Raw genomic sequence first — 19,586 nt, forward strand, 5'->3', positions numbered from 1 at the left:
CAAGCTACTTCCATTCTTTAAAGCGTAATGTGAATAAACGTTATGATTCAAAAAGTCAATGAATTTGTTAATGATTGGGTTCAGATGTTATCTGAACTATCTTTTTTTCGGGAATTGAATTTATTTAGGTCAAATGGCCATCGGATAATATTGTTTTTGAAAGATTTCAATAACTCAAATTTATTTTCAATATCATTAAACATTGTTTCTGTAAATGATTCTTTTTTGTTGTTGTTGTATATAAAATATATATTCAAAAGAGCTTAAAATTTTTGTTCAATTATTATTATTAAAGATTTGTTAGTATTTCCGTGAGCTTTTTGAGTTGAGCATTTTGCGTAATGTGATTACTGTTGCATTTCTTTTTTTTCGAATATTTTTAATTTCTATTGAATATTTAAATCTTTTACCAAAGAGTTTTGATTTTAATCCATTTTTTTGAAAAACTGAAATATCAACCTCAGTCATAATTATTTTATAATTTTCTTTTAATAAAAATAATAAATTTTTATTTCCTACACATGAATAAATATGTGAATCATTTTTTTAATAAAAATCACATATTTTCATGTGACGAAATAAAAAGAGAATAACTTTCCAAAAATATTTTTTGCTTGAAACAGCACTTTGCTTTTGTCCATTGCAAAAAGAACATAATGAACTTTTTGAAATATTTTTTAAGACAAAATTCTTTGATCAATAAAAAAATGAAAAGAAAAGAAAAATGTGTGAAAAGTATTTTGTAATCCATTCTAATATTTAAAACTTTTTTGAGCAAAAAGCAATAATGATCCAAATGAAATGTTTTTATTATAAAACACACGTTGATTTTGGTGATTATTTTTGAAATTCCAGCTCCAATAAAAAAGTGATGTTTTCAAAAATAATCACACATTTTCTAAAAAAATAAAAATAACTTGTTTTGTCCAAATTCTGTTCCCATTCACGAAACTTCACTCAAATTGAAGCATAAAAACTTGATAATGCTGTTATTTGCATTCCATTCAAGTGAACTCTCGTGAAGGAGAACATTTATTTGATTATTAAAAAAAATATCTTTTTTTTCAGAAAATTAATCAATAGGATTTTTCTATGAAAAATTTTTCATGCCAAATATTTTGTGACCTTCATAATATGCGGACACTTTCCTTATGTCTGGACAATAGCTTTTTCTCTGCAGCAAATGATTGCAGAATTCAGATCTTTTCCCACATCATTTGAAAGACGAATGAAAGGAAATGAAGTTCTCCGACAATACTTCATTCTAGTGCTTTCATAAACAAAAAATTAACTTTGTTTTTCGGTAAACCAAATGGCATATTTTTTTGCAGAATTTTTCCGGAATACAAAAAAAAATCTTTTGATAATGAAAGCACAAGAATGAAGTATTTTCGAAGTGCTTCTTATTCTCACATTCGTCTTTCAAATGATGTGAAAAAAGATCTAAATTCTGCAATTATAAGGTGCTGAGAAAAGTCAACTGTTATACCACAAAGAAAGAATTCTCTTATTAATAAAATAACTATTCGAAAAAAAAGATTTGTTTTGCAACGAAATAATCGTGCATAGATAATTTTTCTAATCGTTAATAGAAACAAATGAATGAAACTAAACCAATCCATTCTTTCATAAATAAAAAAGAATTATTTCAAACCATTTCATATTCAATTACGAAACCTTTCAGCGATATGAAAACAATTAGAAAACTTATATTTTGTTAAATTGAATAAAGGTTTTTTTTTTTTTTTTTTTTTCGTTGTTGTTGCTGCTGCTGCTGAAGTTGTTGTTACCTTCAAATATTAAAAATTTCATATTCAGAAAGCTCAGACATATTGCGCACCTTTGTTGAATTTTTGGAATAATAACTGTAATTTTCATCCATATCAGAAACGTCCTCATCATCATCTTTTTTGTGATCTGAAATCTCTTCTTCTTTATATTGACCAACTTTGAATTAGCTAAATTTCTTAAGCACAACAATTTATGGATTAAGTCTTCTTTATGGAACAAAAAAAAATAAATAACTCCCAAATATTTCTAATATATTCCAGCTCATTGAAAATTGGACAGAATAAACCATATTAACTGTTTTGTGACTTCTTTTATCTCATTTTCATGGATGAAAATACAAACTTTAAAGACTTTTTTGTGCACAAAACACTGAAAAGTGATTTCACTTATGACTGTTAAAAACTTTTTTAAATTTCAAAATAAATACAGTTTTCGCACAAAATACCGGACAAGATCGATTTCACAATAACTGCAAGAGGAAGAATTCTGACAATTTTCCTCAAAATATTTCTCATCAATACAAACTCATTTGAGATACAAATCTTTCAAAATAGCTTCGTTTGTGCTCAGAAAAAATTATTATCGATATTTCGGGGAAATAGGATTTTGAGTTTCTCCGAGATTTTAATTATCATTTTTTTCTGAGCACAAACGAAGCTATTTTGAAAGATTTGTATCTCAAATGAGTTTGTATTGATGAAATATATTTTGAGGAAAATTGATAGAATTATTTCTCTTGCGGTTGTTGTGAAATCGATCTTGTCCGGTATTTTGTGCGATGTCCGGTATTTTATGCGATTACTGTAGAACTTTAAAATCTCTATACAGGAATCAGAGAAAAAGTTAGAAAAATCCTTCGTAATTTCACATGCATAACAAAAAACAAATGAATCCATTTTATTCATATATTTTAATCAAAATTCTATATAAAGTGAAGAATTCTTCAATGAAAAAGCTTGAAGTTTCATATTTTCCCATAATTGTTCAATTTTTCTTTATTTTCATGAAAGAGAATGTCAGACTAATTTTTAATTAGATCTAAGAATTTTTTCGAAACAAATCGTTGCTTTTTTCACAAATGCATCCATATTGCTTCATATTATCTGAACCCTATTTGTGGAAATATTTCTTGTTTCACTTTCACTTCAGCAAAAAATTAGGAATACTTTCAAAGGATCGATTTTTTGTTTCCAAAATAACTGTTGCCTTTATTTTTAGATTTTTAATTTACAGAGAAACAAACACCAATTATATTTTTATTTGTGTAAAAATTGATAAAAATATTATGATAAAATAAATTTCGTGATTATAGCTACTCAATTAAAAAAGAAAAAAAAATTATATACATAACACCTATAAAAACACAAAAAAATTAATTATCATTATTATATTTTTTTATTATGTTCGAGAAACGAGAGATTTTCCCGGAGCAATTTTCTGTTTAATTATTTTTGATGAGTTATCTTTCTTCGATAAATTTGAATTGGAAGAAGGTGAGACAGCAGTCATTTTTGGCAAGCCCGTAGTTTTCTTGATTCCTTGCGATGATGAGTTGAGCTGTGCCTTTTCATTCCGTAATGGCGTTTTTGTTGGTGTTTTCAGCGAATGAGATCTGTTTAAGGGAACACTTCCTGTCTGAGCAAGCTCTGCATTGCGACGTGGTGTCACTTTCTTCTCACTTTTTGTTAAATCTCGACTCAGCGCCTTTTGAATCTTTGGTGTCATTTTCTGCGAGCTTTCTTCAGCTCCTTTCTTTTCATTGCGAATCGAACGAGATTTGTGTTCATTCTGCTCATTCACACTAATTGTGCCACTTGAATCTTTGAGATTTGATTTCAATCCTTCTTCAAGTTCAATTTCGCTATCTTTGCATTTGCCTTCTGTTGGGACATCTTCATTCGCACCAATTGAATCCTCCTTTTCTGAAGAGATGCTCCGACTTCGATCTTTCACTTGCGGAATATCCTCGATTTTCTTCTCTCCATTTATGCGACTGAGTTCTGAACTCAGTTTTTCCACCTTCCTTCTTTTTTCCTCGATTCGCCAAAGCATTTCTTCCAGTCGAGCACGCGAAGGCGAAGGAGAAGACGATGGGGCAGATGAAAGTGATGCAGATCCACGCACAGGAGTCTTGCTCCCTTGTGTCAAGTTCGGAGCACTGTGCGGCAGAATCATTGAAGTTGGCAGTTTTGATGTGGTTGTGTGAAGTTGGGAAGAGTTTGGTTGATTTTGATCTGAAGTGCGAAGAAGCGGAGAAGAAGTGAAGCGATGTGATGGAGTGCTCATTGGAGAGGCAAGTGGTGAGGAAAATGTGTGTGGTGATGATTGCAGTGAAGAACAAGACGAAGACGAAGACGAAGAGGAAGAGGAAGAAGAAGAAGGGGAAAGAAATGCAGAAGAAGACGAAGATGTGTGTATGGAAGATGTGTTCAGTGACTGAGAATTTAATTTCGATGGTGAAAGCGAAGTCGAAAGAAGAGTGGTCAACATAGTTATCTTCTCCAAAATGGTGTTCATCTCCTTTTCGTGTTGAAGCTGCAGTTGTGTCAGCTCATCTCGTGTGACATTTGTGAATGAAGTGTCTGAAGAAACAGCTCTTGGATTATCATTAGAGGGTGATGAATCTGATGGTTGTGCTGATTCAGTTGATACCTTGGAAGAGGATGAGGAAGAAGCAGAAGCAGAAGCAGAAGAAGGAAGTGGAGAAGTCAACGAAGACGACGTGCTTTCATTCGAATTTGCTGGTGTGAGCGATGAAGACGAAAGAGAAGAACATGAAAGCAGCTGTTCAGACTCCGGAATAACAGCAAGCTGTGGTGGTGTCAAAAGAGACGAATTTGTGTCAAGCGATCCTTCCGAGTTTTGTGGTGATGAACTTGAAAGCGAAGAATTTGAAGATACGCTTTTCTTGCTTTGTTCTTCATCCTCACCAGAACGATTGCTTGAAGAAGAAGAAGAAGACTTATTTTGAGCTGAGGATTTGGATGTGCTGTCGGATGGGAGTGTTTCAGAAGAGCTCAGCGGAGGAAGAGCCGGCGCTGGCAACATTTTTGATGCAAACACATCGGGTTGCTCGTCACTTTCAAGATCGAATGTGTCTTTTCTATCTTCTTTTTGTGTTGATTTCGAAGTGTTTTGGATGCCTTCTGATTCTTCTTCTTTTTTCACTGCTTTGTGTCGTTCATTCTTTTTGTCTTTTTCCAATTCATTTGCATCTTCTTCATTTTCTGCATTCTTCTCTTCAAGTTTCTTTTTCAGAATGAAAACAGCTTTTTTTAGTTTAACTTCTTCTTCTTCTTTCAACTTGAGCTGTTCGTTAAGCTCTTCAATTTCTTTCTTTCTCTGCTTCTTTTCTCTTTTCAAAGAGACCTCCAATGTCCGTTTAGATTCCTCGGCGTCTTTCTTCTTCTGCTCAACATTCGCCATCTTTTCAGACAGATCCTTCACTCGCACTTCCAACCGCGCCTTCTCCCGCTGCTCCATCGTCTTTGCCTCTCTCAACAGATTCCTCTGCTGCTTCAGCTCTGAGATTTCTTTCTTGTTTGCTTCGTTCTCCTTTTTGTGCGCTTCTGTTGCAGATGATAGGTCATTGATGGCTTTGTTCGTTTCGTGATTCTACAAAATAAACAGAAACATTAAATAAACAGATTATTGAAATTTGTTTTAATTCGTTTATTCATATTTAGAATTTTCACAATCAAATAATCAATTAAAAAAAAAAAAATGAAATACCTTTTGTTTTATTAGCAACTGCAGTCTATTTAAAGTCGTAGTGTAATTCCAGCAGTCAACAATAAGCTTGTCTCTTTCTTTTTGTAGCTTTTCCCATTCGTCCAGACTTGGCAGCTTTGTTGTTTCATTCAGAACTTCATCGACCTTTTTCTCCTTTTCAACAAGCTTCTCTTCACCTTTGCTTTCTTTCAATGAATCTTTCTTTTGTAAATCTTCTTTTTCCTCATGTGAAAGTTCATTTTTGCTTTCTTCTTCTTCTTCATTGAGCTTTCCATTGCCATCTTGCCCATTATCCTCAGTCCGCCTGCGCTTCTCACTTTTCTCTAAGAGATGCGGAGTCAAAGGAAGTGGCTGGCTCTTCATAAGCATTGATGCGTCTAATGGTGTCTCTCCATTGTATAGCTCTGCCTCGTGCTCTCCTTCTTCAAGTAATTTCGCAAAAAGATCCGGATACGACGTATCCAAAGAATCAGCTCCTTCTGAATCGCCATGAAGCTGAGACAGACTCCCGTTCCATGCTCTTTCAAGAATTCGAGTTCTTCGTGTTGCAACTTTTGCCTTTGCCTTTACTTTTGCTTTGGTCTTGGCTTTTGCTTTGGCTTTGGGCTTAGAATTGCATTTTGAAGCCAAATTTGAAATGTTTGTTGAAACCTGCTCAGAGGCAGCCGGAATTGATGAAAATAATGAATCGTCATCAAAATCGTCATCCACGGAATTGTTCGTTGTTGATTGTGTTGAAACAGGCTCGATTTTTTGTAAATTATTTGATTTATCACGAGTCGAAAGAGAAGAAAGTGCTTTTGACAAATCAATTGCTCCAAAATTATATTCATCATCATCAGAATCAGAATGCTGCTCTCTCTTTGGTTGAATATTATTTTTATCTTCATTACCGCTTTCATTTGAAAAAAGATTCTTTCTCCTTGTTTTCAAAGGTTCAAAAAGTCCATGTTTCTCTGTCTTTCCATCATCATGAAATTTTTCATTATCTTTCTTTTCTGTTTCTGCTTTATTTTTTGCGTTCTGTTTTGATAATCCACCTGAACCAGATTTTTTCCCCGTAAATGATTGGTTATCTTTATCGGTTGAAATTTTCAAATTTGCATCAATTTGAGTGAAATCTTCGGAAAAGTCTCCTTCCTCTTTCAGTGTACTCACATTACTGCTATTATTTGGTGATGTGGTATTCTGGATATCTTGCGTTTCAAGTTGTTCAAACTCTTTTAAAAGAAGTATTTTTCAAAAATTAATAATGAAACATCTCTTAAAATTCATGAAATTGCATACCCTCTTTAGATTTCATGCTAAATAAAAATAATTAACGAATCAAAACACTCAATTATATTCTATTTATTAAAGAAAACTGTTCAAATATTAGCTCGATCATGACCTTAAGTTGCTTATGAACATTCATTTTCTTTCTTCACAAAATATTATATTTTTTTCGGAAAACAGTATTATTATTTGAATATCCAATAATTCATCTAAATTGTTATTGCTTTAACGAAAAATGAAAAAAGTCTGAACAAATAAAAAGCAATGATGAAAACCTATTTAACAAATATATTCATTTCAAATAGATGGGTTGAATGAACGAATTGAAAAGTAATATTTGCTTTAATTGAAGGTTTAATTTGAAAAATGAGTTTTTAAAGAACCATTATATAATTTTATTGATATGTTGTGTTTATCAGCGAATATTTAAATAAATCGGCATTATAAACAAAAATGTCAAAGCAAAAACCAAGTCAAATCACATTTTTATTATTTGATCATCCTACCTTACCTATTGATTTGACTCAAGCTCCACAATTGAAAAAATTAATTGTTTGAAATTTATGGATTGAATATTTCACTAATTTTTGCTGTCTAATTGTTAACATTTCAAAAACATCAGTTAAAGGGCATTCCATTTGGTGCAGAAGTATATGGACTTCGCCAAGCTTCAAGGACGTTAACTTCTTTGATATGCGAAGATTCCCTTCACACTTGTGAATGGCTTTTGCTTGATTTTTTAGGAGAGAAAAATTTAAAGCAATCTTCTAGGTCGTCAAGTAAATCCGTTCAAAAACCACAAAATTTGTTGTCAACTGGAGAATGGAGTAATTTATCATTTTTATCTCTTTCACACAATCAGTTTCGCACAATAGATGAAAGTCTTCATGATGTATTTCAATCGCTCAATAATCTCAATCAACTTATCCTTCAACATAACAAAATTGTGTTTATATCTGATCTTTCTCAATTGTCTTCACTATCATATCTTGATCTGAGCAATAATGAGCTAGAGGCATGAACTGAAAATGAAACATTGCTCATTTTTTTTAACTTGTTTTCTTTTTTGATTTCAAAATAGGAAATTTCCTCGCTAAGAGCTCCGAGATTGCGTACTCTAATTTTGTATGAGATAAAATAAAATATTCAAAAAACTATTAATTATTGTTGCAATATTTGTGCTTTTCTATTTCACTATATATTTTTTAATTGTAGGCATCATAATCGCCTCGTTTCATTAAAGGGAATCAATCTTATTTCATCTCTCGAGGAATTGGATGTCGGATATAATCAGCTTTCATCACTGAATGCTTTCACTGATCTTCCTCAGAGCACTTTGTTATTCTCCACACTCCAATTTCTGACAGTCGAAGGAAATTCTTTCACAAACGATACTCCAGCGACGTTAGAACAACCATCATCAACTAATGACATATCTAGCAATTCTCAGCAATCTTCTGGTGATGTTTCTTTGAAAGAACCAAAAGATGGCACATTGAGTAGCAGTCAAGTTGATTCCGAGGTCAATTACAGAATACGTCTATTCCTTCTGTTTGAAACAAGAGATGTTTGCCTTTTTTTAGATTTTTTAAAATCTTGTTGATATTAATTAAAATTTGATTAATATGCATTTATTGTAATTTGCACATTGTGACACATTTCATATTTCCTTTTTTTTTTTTTTATTTTCGTTTTATTTTCTTTTTATCTCACTGCTAAATCTGCATTCAACAATGCTGCAACGCATTTTCTGTTCTTTTGCAGAGATTGATGATCGATTCCTCAAAAGCAACAGACAAAGAAAAGCGTCTTTTTGAGACAATCCTAAGCAAACAGGAGAAATCACACAGAATTGAATCGCCTTCTTCTTTGTCCTCTTCTCCTTCTCCTTCTCCTTCTCTTTCGATTTCAAAATCATCATCTTCATCTTTTATTGTCTCAACAAACCCTTCTGTTCCATCAGTCTCAGAATCAACAGCAAAAGAGAAGCAAAATGAGTGTGCGAATAAGCAGAAGAAAGCGAAGCAGCAAAACAGTTCAAATTTTGTGATAGAGGAAGACAACTTATTTGTTGACTATACGATTCCATTGACATTCTCTACTCCTTCTGAAACAGAAAAGGTCAAAGAGAAGGAAAAAGAGAAGGAGAAAGAGAAGGAGAAAGAGAAGGAGAAAGAGAAGGAGAAGGAGAAAGAGAAAGAGAAAGAGAAAGAGAAAGAGAAAGAGAAAGAGAAAGAGAAAGAGAAGAAGAAAGAGAAAGAAAAGGAGAAAGACGATAAATCAGTCAAAGATGATTTATCTCTCTCTTCAACTTCTCAACAGCCATCGGCAGCACCTTCTGTCGCGACATCAAACGAAGCTCAAATACAACCTTCAGTTGTTGTTCAGACACTTCCAATGGAAAATGCGAACAGTCCAACTCAGCCTTCCTCTGAGGCATCCACAAGTCCTCCAGATAGTCTGCCTTCATCTTCAATTTCATCATCATCATCAGCATCTTTATCATCATCTTTGACACAGCCAGACAAAAATCCTTTGTCTCTTCAAGAATCTTACGTAAATTTGCCTGATGATATCAATGCTCCAGTGCATTCAGCAAAAATTGATTTATCTTCTCAAAATTTATCTGAAAAACATCCATCTTCACCTTCACCAGCAGCTTCTGAAGCACACAAAATGACAACAAATAGCTCAGTTGAACAGGCTGTGAAAACTGCAATGGACAGCTTGTTCAATCATTCTGAAGCAGAAACAACTTCTGTGAAAGACAACACATCTTCTGACAGCAAACTTCAAACATCTTTTGATTCGAAATTACAGTCAAAAAAATCAGATGTTTCTTCTCCTATCAAATCTGAGACTCGCATTTCAGCAACACCAAACAAGGAAGATACCTCTTATTCTCCTTCTCCTTCATCTTCATCTTCATCTTCATCCTCATCCTCATCTTTATCTTTATCTACATCTTCAGGCACTTTGAATGCTGCTTCTAATCCAATCCAGCCGGTTGATATGACACCTTCTCAACAAACCATTCAAACAGATCGAATGACTGAAACAAAATACAAAACAGGAAAAATAGACGAATTTAATAGAGAAAGTTCTGTGAAAAATAGAAGAATGCCATTTTCTATTCGAAGAACACTGTCTTCAAACAAATCTGAGAGTAATTCGAGTTCTGCCGACATTTCGTTCTTCAAACAACCGCTTTTCTTTCGAAACAAATACATCGCCTTGTTTTGGAATGGGATGCTTTCGACTTCCTTCCCTTCGTCTGCTTTTTCCGACTTTTCACAGCCAAATCCAGCTTTTTCTGTCAATCCATTCAATTCAGTCTATTTGTATGCAGACATCTCTCAGACATTATCAGTCAAGCCACATCAAATAGATTACAAGCACATTCAACATTCGCATACACACTCAGCACAACAAGTGCATTCATCACCATCGCTGCCTTCATCATCGTCTTCTTCTTCCTCTTCTTTTTCACCTTCACCTTTCTTCTCATTGCAGAATATTCCATTCACTCTTCCTCTGTCCATCTTTTCGTCAATCAAAGAAATGGCTGATTATTCTGTTTCATTGCTTTCTCTATCATATTCTCTATCTTCTTCTCCTCAGCCGCTCCCATCGCTTCTCCAGATTCAACAAGCAGCAAACAATCCTTCCTTTCAAATTGTACCGTCTTCCTCTTCTTTCACTCATCTTTTGTCTGCAATCAGCAAAAACAGTGCTGTTGTGATGGCAGAGAGGAGGGCTGTGATGACAATATCCAGAAAATTGCTGGAAGAAATGAAAAGTATCAGAAAGAACGAAAAATTTGATGAAGATGAAAGGGGCATTTATTCATCTTTGACTCTTGAGACAGTGAAGTTCCATTCAAAAGCGGCCAAAACGAAAGGGAATGATGCATCCGATGGGCAAAGTGATGCTGAGGAGGGAGCAGAAGATGGCTCTGAAGGAGGATTCGATGAAAGCGATGACACATTCATGCGGATGCTTCGCCTGGACGATCCAAAAGGAATAAACAGGCACATTTTGCAGATGCTGAACGAGCTGCAGCGTTTGATTGACTCAGAAAACGGGCAAACATACAAAAATGAGATCGACTCATTTTTATCTTCGCTTTCAGCCATCGCATTTTTGCCAAGCCAAATTCAGAATTCCATTCTGCCACAAGCACAACTGTCATCAACAGCATCATCAACAAACACAAATTCTTCATCTTCGTTTATTCCATCTTTTGTGAATGCTTCTCCTGATGCTTCCATTTCTGCCTCTTCCAATCAGCCATCTTCTCTACCCATCCCTCAGCCATCTGCCTCGCAGCTGCCACTTCTTCCTTTCATTGCCACCACCTCCTCTCCTTCTCCTCCTCCACTCACCCGCTCCTTTGTTCTGCTTCCACAAGAAGACATATTCTTCAGCCGGCGAGTGACACAGCCACGCCACCTGCTCTTCTTTGCACTGACGCAAGAGCCTTCTTCATTCGATCCCTCTTTCCCGGAGACACACGCCGAATGGAATGAGCTGCCGAAGATTGGCTCAGAGTGGGAAAAGCACGAATTGAGTGCTGTTCCTTTGAAGAACGCTTTTTGTTACGACGGACTTGATGAAATTATTCAGAATGCGAAAAATGTGAGGGGAAAAAGATTGAAGGAGTTGAGTGAGCAGAAAATGAAACTAAACAAGATGTTTTCTGAAGGATCTTCAAAAGAGGAGGGAGAAGCAAATGAAGACAAAACACAAGAGAATACTGTTGAAGGCAACAATGAGAGTTCTGTTCCGCAAGATGAAAAAGTTGGAGAGCTGCTTTATCTGCCTGCATTTCAGCCACTGGTTGCTGTTCATTCATCGTTGAGTCCATTTCTTCAGCCTCGAAAGCCTCACAGACATCGAACAGTTATTGTTCCACAGTGGAAAAGCACATCTCATGAAAGAATGCAACCAAGCGCTTTAACAACTGAAGAGGGCATAAAGAAAGCAGAGGAAGAAGCAGAAAAAGGCGAAAAAATAAGAAAGAATGCGTTTGCGAACAAAGTCGTTATTTTCAAAAGGGCATTCAGCAGCCTTACCGAAGGATCATCAAAACAGAGTCTAAATATACAAACAACGCCAACAACAGATGTGATAAACGAAGAAACAGCAGAAAAAGAGCAAGTGAACGGAGATTCACATTCGATCTCTTTGGTGTCTTTGATGGAGAATGCGTATCATTTCCCACTCACTTCTGATCATATGACTGACACCATCGAAAAGTTGAGTCATCGTTTTTCTTCGTCTGCTGCTGCGAATGCTTTGCAGAATTTCACATTATATTCACAAAATAATTCTTCATCTTCTTTTTCATCTTCCTCTTCTTCAAATCTTTCAACCAAAAGTTCATCATCATCATCATCATCAAAGCACTATTCCATTATTCATTCAGAGTTGAACACTGATTCCGTTTCTCCTTCATTTTCGAATGCTTTTCCATCTCTTTGTGATGCGTTAGTCATCCAGCAACTGGCACATGAGCTTTACAAACGAGAAAAAGCACAGCAGAAAACTAACCAGCAAAATAATTCATCCACCACATCTTCATCAAGAGGAAATGGGCAGAATAACACTTTCTGTTCACCTTCTGATCCACATCCAGTTGGCAATGAAAATTCCAACAGACATTCAACAAAAGAGCATTTGTGGACAAACACTCTATTTCTGTTTTTGAAGTCTATGCGAGCAGATCGCCCTGCGCTTGCAACTGCTTCAATTGCAGACGCATTTCGTCTCTTTCCTTTTCAATTCCATTCATTTTCTTCTTCTTTTGTCTTTCCATCATCTGCTGATTCGATACATTCGATGAATGCGTTTTCTTCCTTTTATTCTTCAGTTGTGCCTTCTTCTCCATCACACTCAACATTTCCATTGTTGGATGAATTAAACTGCAGCACATGCTTTGTGAGGATAACAAGATGCAACAAAGGAAAGATGATTCCGCTGATGGACCATTTATCGTCGCCTCCATTTCTTGTCTCTCGATCGTCTCTTCAGTCGTTCAAGACATTTGCTGTCGAAAATACTCCTAATTCGTTGTCTGAACGCTCAACAACACAAACATTGAACTGTGATGATTTCTGCTTGATTGATGTTGCTGAGATCAACAAAAATGGAATAACAAGGGTTTTGAATGATCGTTCAAAGGAATCAACAGAAGATAACAAACAGAGTGAAAATAATAAAAGTGTTATTTGCTGTGAGGAAAAGAAAACAGATGTGCAGGAAATAAAAAACAGTAATTTCATAGAAAAAGAGAAAGAATTAGATGGCAAAGTTGAAAGAGAAGAGCAAGAGCTTGGAAATGAAAACGAAGCATCTTCACATTTTGTAACAAGAGATGCAGATGGAATGATTGAACCGCTGCAAAAGCTTGTATTCAAGAATATTCCATATTTCATTCCATCAGACAAAACTAAAAAGTTTCATTCTTTTATTGACTCAGCATCATCATCATCATCATCTTCTTCTTCTTCATCTTTGCCTTTCACAACAGCATCAGCGTTCTTTTCAAATTCTGGTGATTCAATTTTCTGTTTGGAGCATTTTCTTTCACTTTCAACTTTTATGAATTTGCTGAAAAATATGCACAGCCAGCAAAGCAAATTAATGGAAGGAATTAGCACTCATGAAAAGAACATTGAAAGAGCATCAAAAACTAACGATGAAGCAACATTGACAATCTTAATTGGAAAATCAGAAGAAGAAGAAGCTGTGGTTGACTTTCACAAGAATATCATGGAATTGATGATCGATGAGCAAGCGACTGATTCGTCTGGAATCTCATTTGTAACCAAAAGTGCAAATACCTCATCATCATCAAGTTCGATTCTTCATTCACTTTCTGTTCCAAAAAATGTTATTGTGACATCAAGTTCTGCTTTTCTGTCGTGGATGAAGAGAACACAGAAGGAGAAGAAGAGCGATATAAAATCATCACACACAGATAAGCCTCGCTCAAGTGACATCTGTCCTTCTTTAAGATCATCTGACACGAAGCATTTGATCATAAAAAGAAAGCAAAAAACGAGTGAAAATCCTGAAGATTTTCCTTCGCTTGAGAAAACTGATAACATTCAAAAAGAACAATTGCCTTCATTGTATTTTTCATCATTCTTCAAATTGCTTCAAATGAAACGCAAGTCCTCTAATCGATTTATAACATTTCCGCTTGTCGCGTATCCTCATCAAAATCTGTTTACTGGCACAACCTTGGATTCTTTTGTGGAGTATATTTTAAGTCGCTATTCACAAAATAATAAGCAATCATTAGCATCAACATCGTCACTGCCTCAAGAACAAAGCATCACAAACAGCAATTCGTCTCGCTCCCAATCAATTCTCTTCAACAAACTTGTATTGTCATTTCTAAGCATTGTTTCTCTTTTTGACTTCTCTCTTCTCTTCTCTTCGGCTATTCTTTGCACACTTTCTGCTTTTCCTCTGCTGAATCATCGATCGTTCAGAACAACAAAAATAAAGCAAATTGCTTGTGAATCCTCAACTTCGCCAGCTTCGTCAACAGTTAAAGAATCAGATACATCTCTGACAATTGCTCATCCACAGCCAAAACAGCCTCCTGTTAATTCATCACATTCTTCTTCTTCTTCTTCTTCGTTGCCTGAAATAGCAGCTTCAATTTCTTCAGAGCACAGCTCTGCTGAATCCTCTTCGCCATCAGCAGAAATCTCACCTCCTCCTCTTCTCGTCCAATCTCCTTCTGCCAAATCCATTCAATCCACAAAACTTTCCAAACACAAACCGTCGTTTCATTCAAAAAAGAACGATAAACGCAAACCTCGCTATGTTTACGCTCCAATCATATCTTTCTCTTCTCTTCTTCTTGATACGCTTCTATCTCACATCACATCCACAATCACAGAAATGAAAAAACCAGAGTGGGTGTTTATGAAGCCAGACCCAGAATTCGCTGTTTCAGAATCAGGAAAACGCACAAATATATCTCCATTTTCGCATCCAGCATTGAGAAACTTCCGCATTTCGTCTGTTTCTTCAAATGCACCCCACTCAAATCTGTCTCAGCCACAACCAATTCGATCCATCCGCTCGTCTTCTTTCTCAACAGCTGTCAATCCTTTATCGACATCGTCTTTCCCATCTTTCAATTCTCCAGTTCACACATTCAGCCGCTTATCCTTCTCTTCATCCACACCAGCCTCTGCTTCATTTCAGCCTTTTTCTCTTCAACAGACTATTTCTTCTTCGTCATCTCCTTCTTCCTCTTCGCCTGCATTTGCTCCTTCTCCTCTTTCCTCGGCCTCTCTCATTGAATCGTCAATGTGCCCTCCTCCTTCCTCTTCCAACGCATTCTCTCCAATTCAGCCAGACTCTCTTCACAGTTCAGATGGAATGAGCATGCCAAATGTCACAGCTATCAGAGATGCCATGGGAATGTCTCTTGAAGAAGGCAATTTCAGCACAGATGGTCTGAAGAAGAATAATTTGAATGAAAATCTGGAAGATAATTGGAGCTTATGCGAAGATGAATTTGGCAGCACCACCATTGAAGAAGGGGAAAACGAAGACGAATTATCGGAATCCGATGGCGAAGAAGCAGAAATTTCGAGGGAAAAAGAATTGTTTTCACAAAAACACTCATTTTTCTGTCTTTCTCCAGACGATGTTGACTCGCTGTATGGACTGAAGCAGCCTGTCTCTTCTCTTTCGTCGCTTAGCCACATTCTCCAACTTGCTGTCTCTGAGTGCACTTTGAACAGTGCTGTGCTTTCATTCCATCTTCAGCATCAAACACACCGCGAGCAATCACACAGCATCCAAAGCAAGATTTCAGAGCCTTCTCTTCCAAGACGGGGCTCAATGTCTTTCCGAAATGTCGGTGCGATGACTGCATTGGACTTGAAGCAAGCGCTTGTTGCATCTCAGCCTGAACAAAACCTAATTTCATCGTCTTCTTCTGTCTCTGATTATTCTATTTCTTCCACTTCTCGTTCATTTTCACAGGAGAAATCAGCCAATCATACAAAGCATGCCTTTCTAACAAGTGCAACGAAAGATAAACCAAAAGATTCTCACTCCCAACAGACAGGGCGCTCACCGTCAAAACAGCAACTCGATTGTGTTCTATTCTTTCGGTGCTTGTTTGCGACGGCACACACAGAAGATCTGTTTCTGCTGTTTCAGCCAGCCAATCTGCAGCTGTTCGCAAAGCAGCCATATTTGCTTTCACTCTTCGCATCTGTCTGCCTTGGAGCAGAAGAGGAAATGAAGAGATGCTTGGAGGAAAAGGGAAACAGAACTGAAGTTAACAAGGAAGAAGAAATTGCATCAGAAAAAGTTGTTGCTGAAGAAGTCGATGATGAAGAAAATGAAGTTCATTCGATTCAAAAAATTGATAAAAGCTATTCATTTATTGAGCACTCTCATGTGATCAAGGCAGAGAAACACAATCAGACAACAATGATTTCGAATTACTCGACATCGTCATCTGCCTCATTGAAACTTAAAGAAGTGTATGAAGATCTTTATCCAAGTTACAAATCACTAAGCACTCAGCTTTTGAAGTTTTATCCATTTTTGAGAGACAATCCATTTGGCTTTGTGAAGCAAGCTGCTTTTGATTGCAATGGAAATAATGATGAAGATTGCTCTGTTAATGAGAACATAGTCAAAAGCAATGTAAATGACTGTTATGAAGATTATGCTGTCAATGATCGAAACTGCTTAAATAAAAGGAAATCAAATAAAATATGTAATTTGCATCCTCATTTCACTATCTTTCCATATTTCTCGTTTTCGTCTCCGCTTTCTCTCACTTTTACTTCTATTCCACAGCACATGCTTCCTCCTCCGCCTTCTGCTTTGACTATTTCTTCTCCAATGCTCAGTTATGTTGCCAGACCAACAATCCCTTCTCCATCTGCGGCTACTCCAATTCTTTCATATTCTTCTTCAAAGCCAACTCCTTTAAAAACTCCTCCTTTAACGTTCCAACCTCCGCCTTCTCCTCGTTCGCCATTCGCATCTTTTACAACACTTCAAGGCGCTGCATCAGCAAACATTGCTTCCCCTCGGATTTCTTCAACTCAATACTTAATTTCTCGTAAGGGAAGCATTTCATCATCATCTCCTCCTCCTCAGCCATTGTTCTCTCCGCTTGCATCTCGTTCAGTCTTTGCCACAGAGCAATCATCTGCTTTAGAGGATCATCAAGCTCATCAATCATCACAGACTGTCCTAACACAAACAACAGATCAGCCTGCTATTGCAGTAACAAACATGCTCCAAGCAGCTATTTCAGATGGCAATGCTTTATCTGCTTCTGTTTCTCCTTCTGAAAGCAGAAAATCAAAAAATAAACTTAAAACAAATGCTATTTCATCATCATGTTCTTCTGTTTCTTCAAATTCAACAACTGGTTCAAAGGACAAGGAGGAATGCTTATCTGTTGATGATAGTGAGGAGGAGGAGGAAGAAGATAATGACGATAATGAAATTGAATATTCTAACAGAATATATACAATCTTCTTTTCTCCATCGTCTCCATATCTGAGTTCTTCAATTGCTTTCATTCATAAATACAAACGTGCTTGTCTGTCTTTCATATACTTTGTGGTGAATTCATTGGAGCCTGCTTCGTTCCCATCTTTCTATCTGACTCATCCGATGCATAGGCACGTGTCTCACAATGCTTTTTCTGCTGCTCCCCGCCTTTGCTTCAGCTTCTTTTCAGACCTGTCAGCTATTTCTTGGCATGAGCTGAACAGAAAAAGAAAGAGAATACTAACTGGTGAAGCAAATGTGCAAACAAAAGTTGATCAGTCATTGAAAGCAGCTGGTGCAATTGCATCATCTTCCTTTGATGGTCGATTTCAGCCTTCTTTGTGCATTCCTCTCGCACAAAAGTTCTCCATCTTTTCTGATTGCTTAGATGCTCTGTGCTGCTCTTCGTGTGCTCGTTCATTGTTTCTCTCCCATCTTCAGTCGACTGCGATGATGATTAAAAAAGCAGAATCTATAAAAAGATTGCTTTGCAAACATGTTTTTGTCTTTGGAGGTGTCAAGTTTTGTGATAATTGTTTCAAAATGGAAAGAAAATCTTTTGAAAGTTGCAAATCTGGAGCGCAAAGCAAAAATCAGCAAGACATATTTTTGATACACTTCTCTGGTTGCAGCAATGACACAGATTCTGCTTCTCTTTGTGAATATTCTTCTGCCAGTTTTACAAATATTTCTCGTCTATTAGGCATGCCACGTTATATTTCAGATTTTATTCCTGTTCAGCGTTCAAGTGATCGTGTTGTATCAACTGGTGTTCAGAAGCCTTCTTGTTTAATTCAAACTCAACAGAATTCAGACTGTTTTCACACACTTTTTCTTCGGTCTTTCCATTCCAATCGCTTTTTGCCTGCTTTGATTCCGACTTCTGATTCTTCACACTTCAATCCACAAAAAGATTGCTGCTATTTTTCAGTGGACTTACAAAATTCTCATGTTAAATCCATTCCTTCTTCAAAAACGAGCTCACATTTTGTTCCATTTCTTGGTAATCAACAATCGCGACAGATTTCATCAGGATTTCACCAAACGTTCATCTCGCATAAAGAAAGAGGAATACTTTCCGATAGACTCCAACTGCTATGTGATTGCTCTCCGCTTTATTTGTCGTCATTAATAACTTCATCGAATATGAATGCATCTGGGGAGAACTTATCAATCATTGAGAAATCTGTAGAAGACAGCACAATGACCACTTCGAACGTTGCCCAATTTCTTATTACAGAAGCGCAAAAAACGACATCTCAAAATTCGAACAGGGATAGCTTCAAAGAAGATTCTTCAAATAGTTCAATTGAAGCCCTTCATTCTCATTCTGATTCCCCCAAAACAACAAAAATTGTCACAGTACAAGCCATTCGCTCATTTGTTATGAATCAAACAAATAAAACTTCTGATTGCGCTCCAGAAGATGAAGGTCTAATATCGGAAGCACAAATTCCTTTGTCTCCATCTCTTGCACCGTCTCTTTTGTCTCCTCATCCAACGGATCTTGCTGATGAAGAGTTGAACACACAGATTTCAAAAATGTTTGCTTCCAATAAATCTTGCAGCATTTTAAAATCGATAATGAGGACAAAATCTTCAATTACGCAGGATGATATTCAATCAATGACTTCTTTTATCAATCCTTTTGCATCACATTTCTCTTTCAAATTTTTGTGCGAAAAACTATCTTGGCATCGCATCAACGAGCTTATTCCGTTATTAATACGATCTTTGCATCATCCACAGGGAAATCAACTTATGCAGTCCTCTTATTTGCTTTCATTTTACTCAAGTTCACAGCAATTAACTCCTTCTGTCACGCCTTTGGCTTTCGCTTCTTATTTATCTGCAGTTATTGATGCCTTAAACTTCGATTTAAAAAGGAGTGAAGAAATTGTTGGAATATCAGAATGTACCAATTTTAACAGTCGGAATAAAAGTGAATTTCAAAAAATGATCAAAAAATTGGAAAGAAAATGCATTAGAAATGATGCAGAATTGTCTGATGCGTTCATGTGGATCCAAAAGAATCTTATCTGCGCTTTAGGAAAGAATCAATGTTCGCATTCATTTAATTTTTCAAATAAAATGGTTGAAATTAAAGTTGTTTTATTTTCTTTGAGAGATGAAATGAAATGGAAGAGCCTTTTTTCATTGTAATATGGAGTAATTGTTTTTATTCCGAAATATTTACAAATGTTTCCTTCTTTCGTGAAAAATGAGTATCT

The 19,586-nt window shown here is 36.1% G+C and overlaps 2 protein-coding genes across 2 annotated transcripts; one reads left to right on the forward strand and one right to left on the reverse strand.

Annotated features, from left to right (window-relative positions):
* Positions 1 to 2,963: 2,963 nt before the first annotated feature.
* On the reverse strand, positions 2,964 to 6,908 carry MONOS_3000 (uncharacterized protein). The gene is made up of 3 exons (XM_067872967.1): positions 6,811 to 6,908; positions 5,524 to 6,743; positions 2,964 to 5,406 (listed from the first exon to the last, which is right to left on the reverse strand). The coding sequence occupies exons 1-3, from the start codon at positions 6,824 to 6,826 to the stop codon at positions 3,190 to 3,192; spliced, it is 3,453 nt and encodes a 1,150-aa protein (XP_067731379.1). The 5' UTR covers positions 6,827 to 6,908; the 3' UTR covers positions 2,964 to 3,189.
* Positions 6,909 to 8,490: 1,582 nt separating this feature from the next.
* MONOS_2999 (uncharacterized protein) lies at positions 8,491 to 17,885 on the forward strand (the record flags this gene model as incomplete). The annotated part of the gene is made up of 2 exons (XM_067872963.1): positions 8,491 to 17,762; positions 17,870 to 17,885. Exons 1-2 carry the CDS (start codon positions 8,569 to 8,571, stop codon positions 17,883 to 17,885), a joined length of 9,210 nt encoding a protein of 3,069 aa, XP_067731380.1. The 5' UTR covers positions 8,491 to 8,568.
* Positions 17,886 to 19,586: the final 1,701 nt, after the last annotated feature.

This window comes from Monocercomonoides exilis (assembly GCF_001643675.1).
Source record: "Monocercomonoides exilis strain PA203 chromosome Unknown scaffold12-1864167, whole genome shotgun sequence".
NCBI classification, from domain to species: domain Eukaryota; phylum Preaxostyla; order Oxymonadida; family Polymastigidae; genus Monocercomonoides; species Monocercomonoides exilis.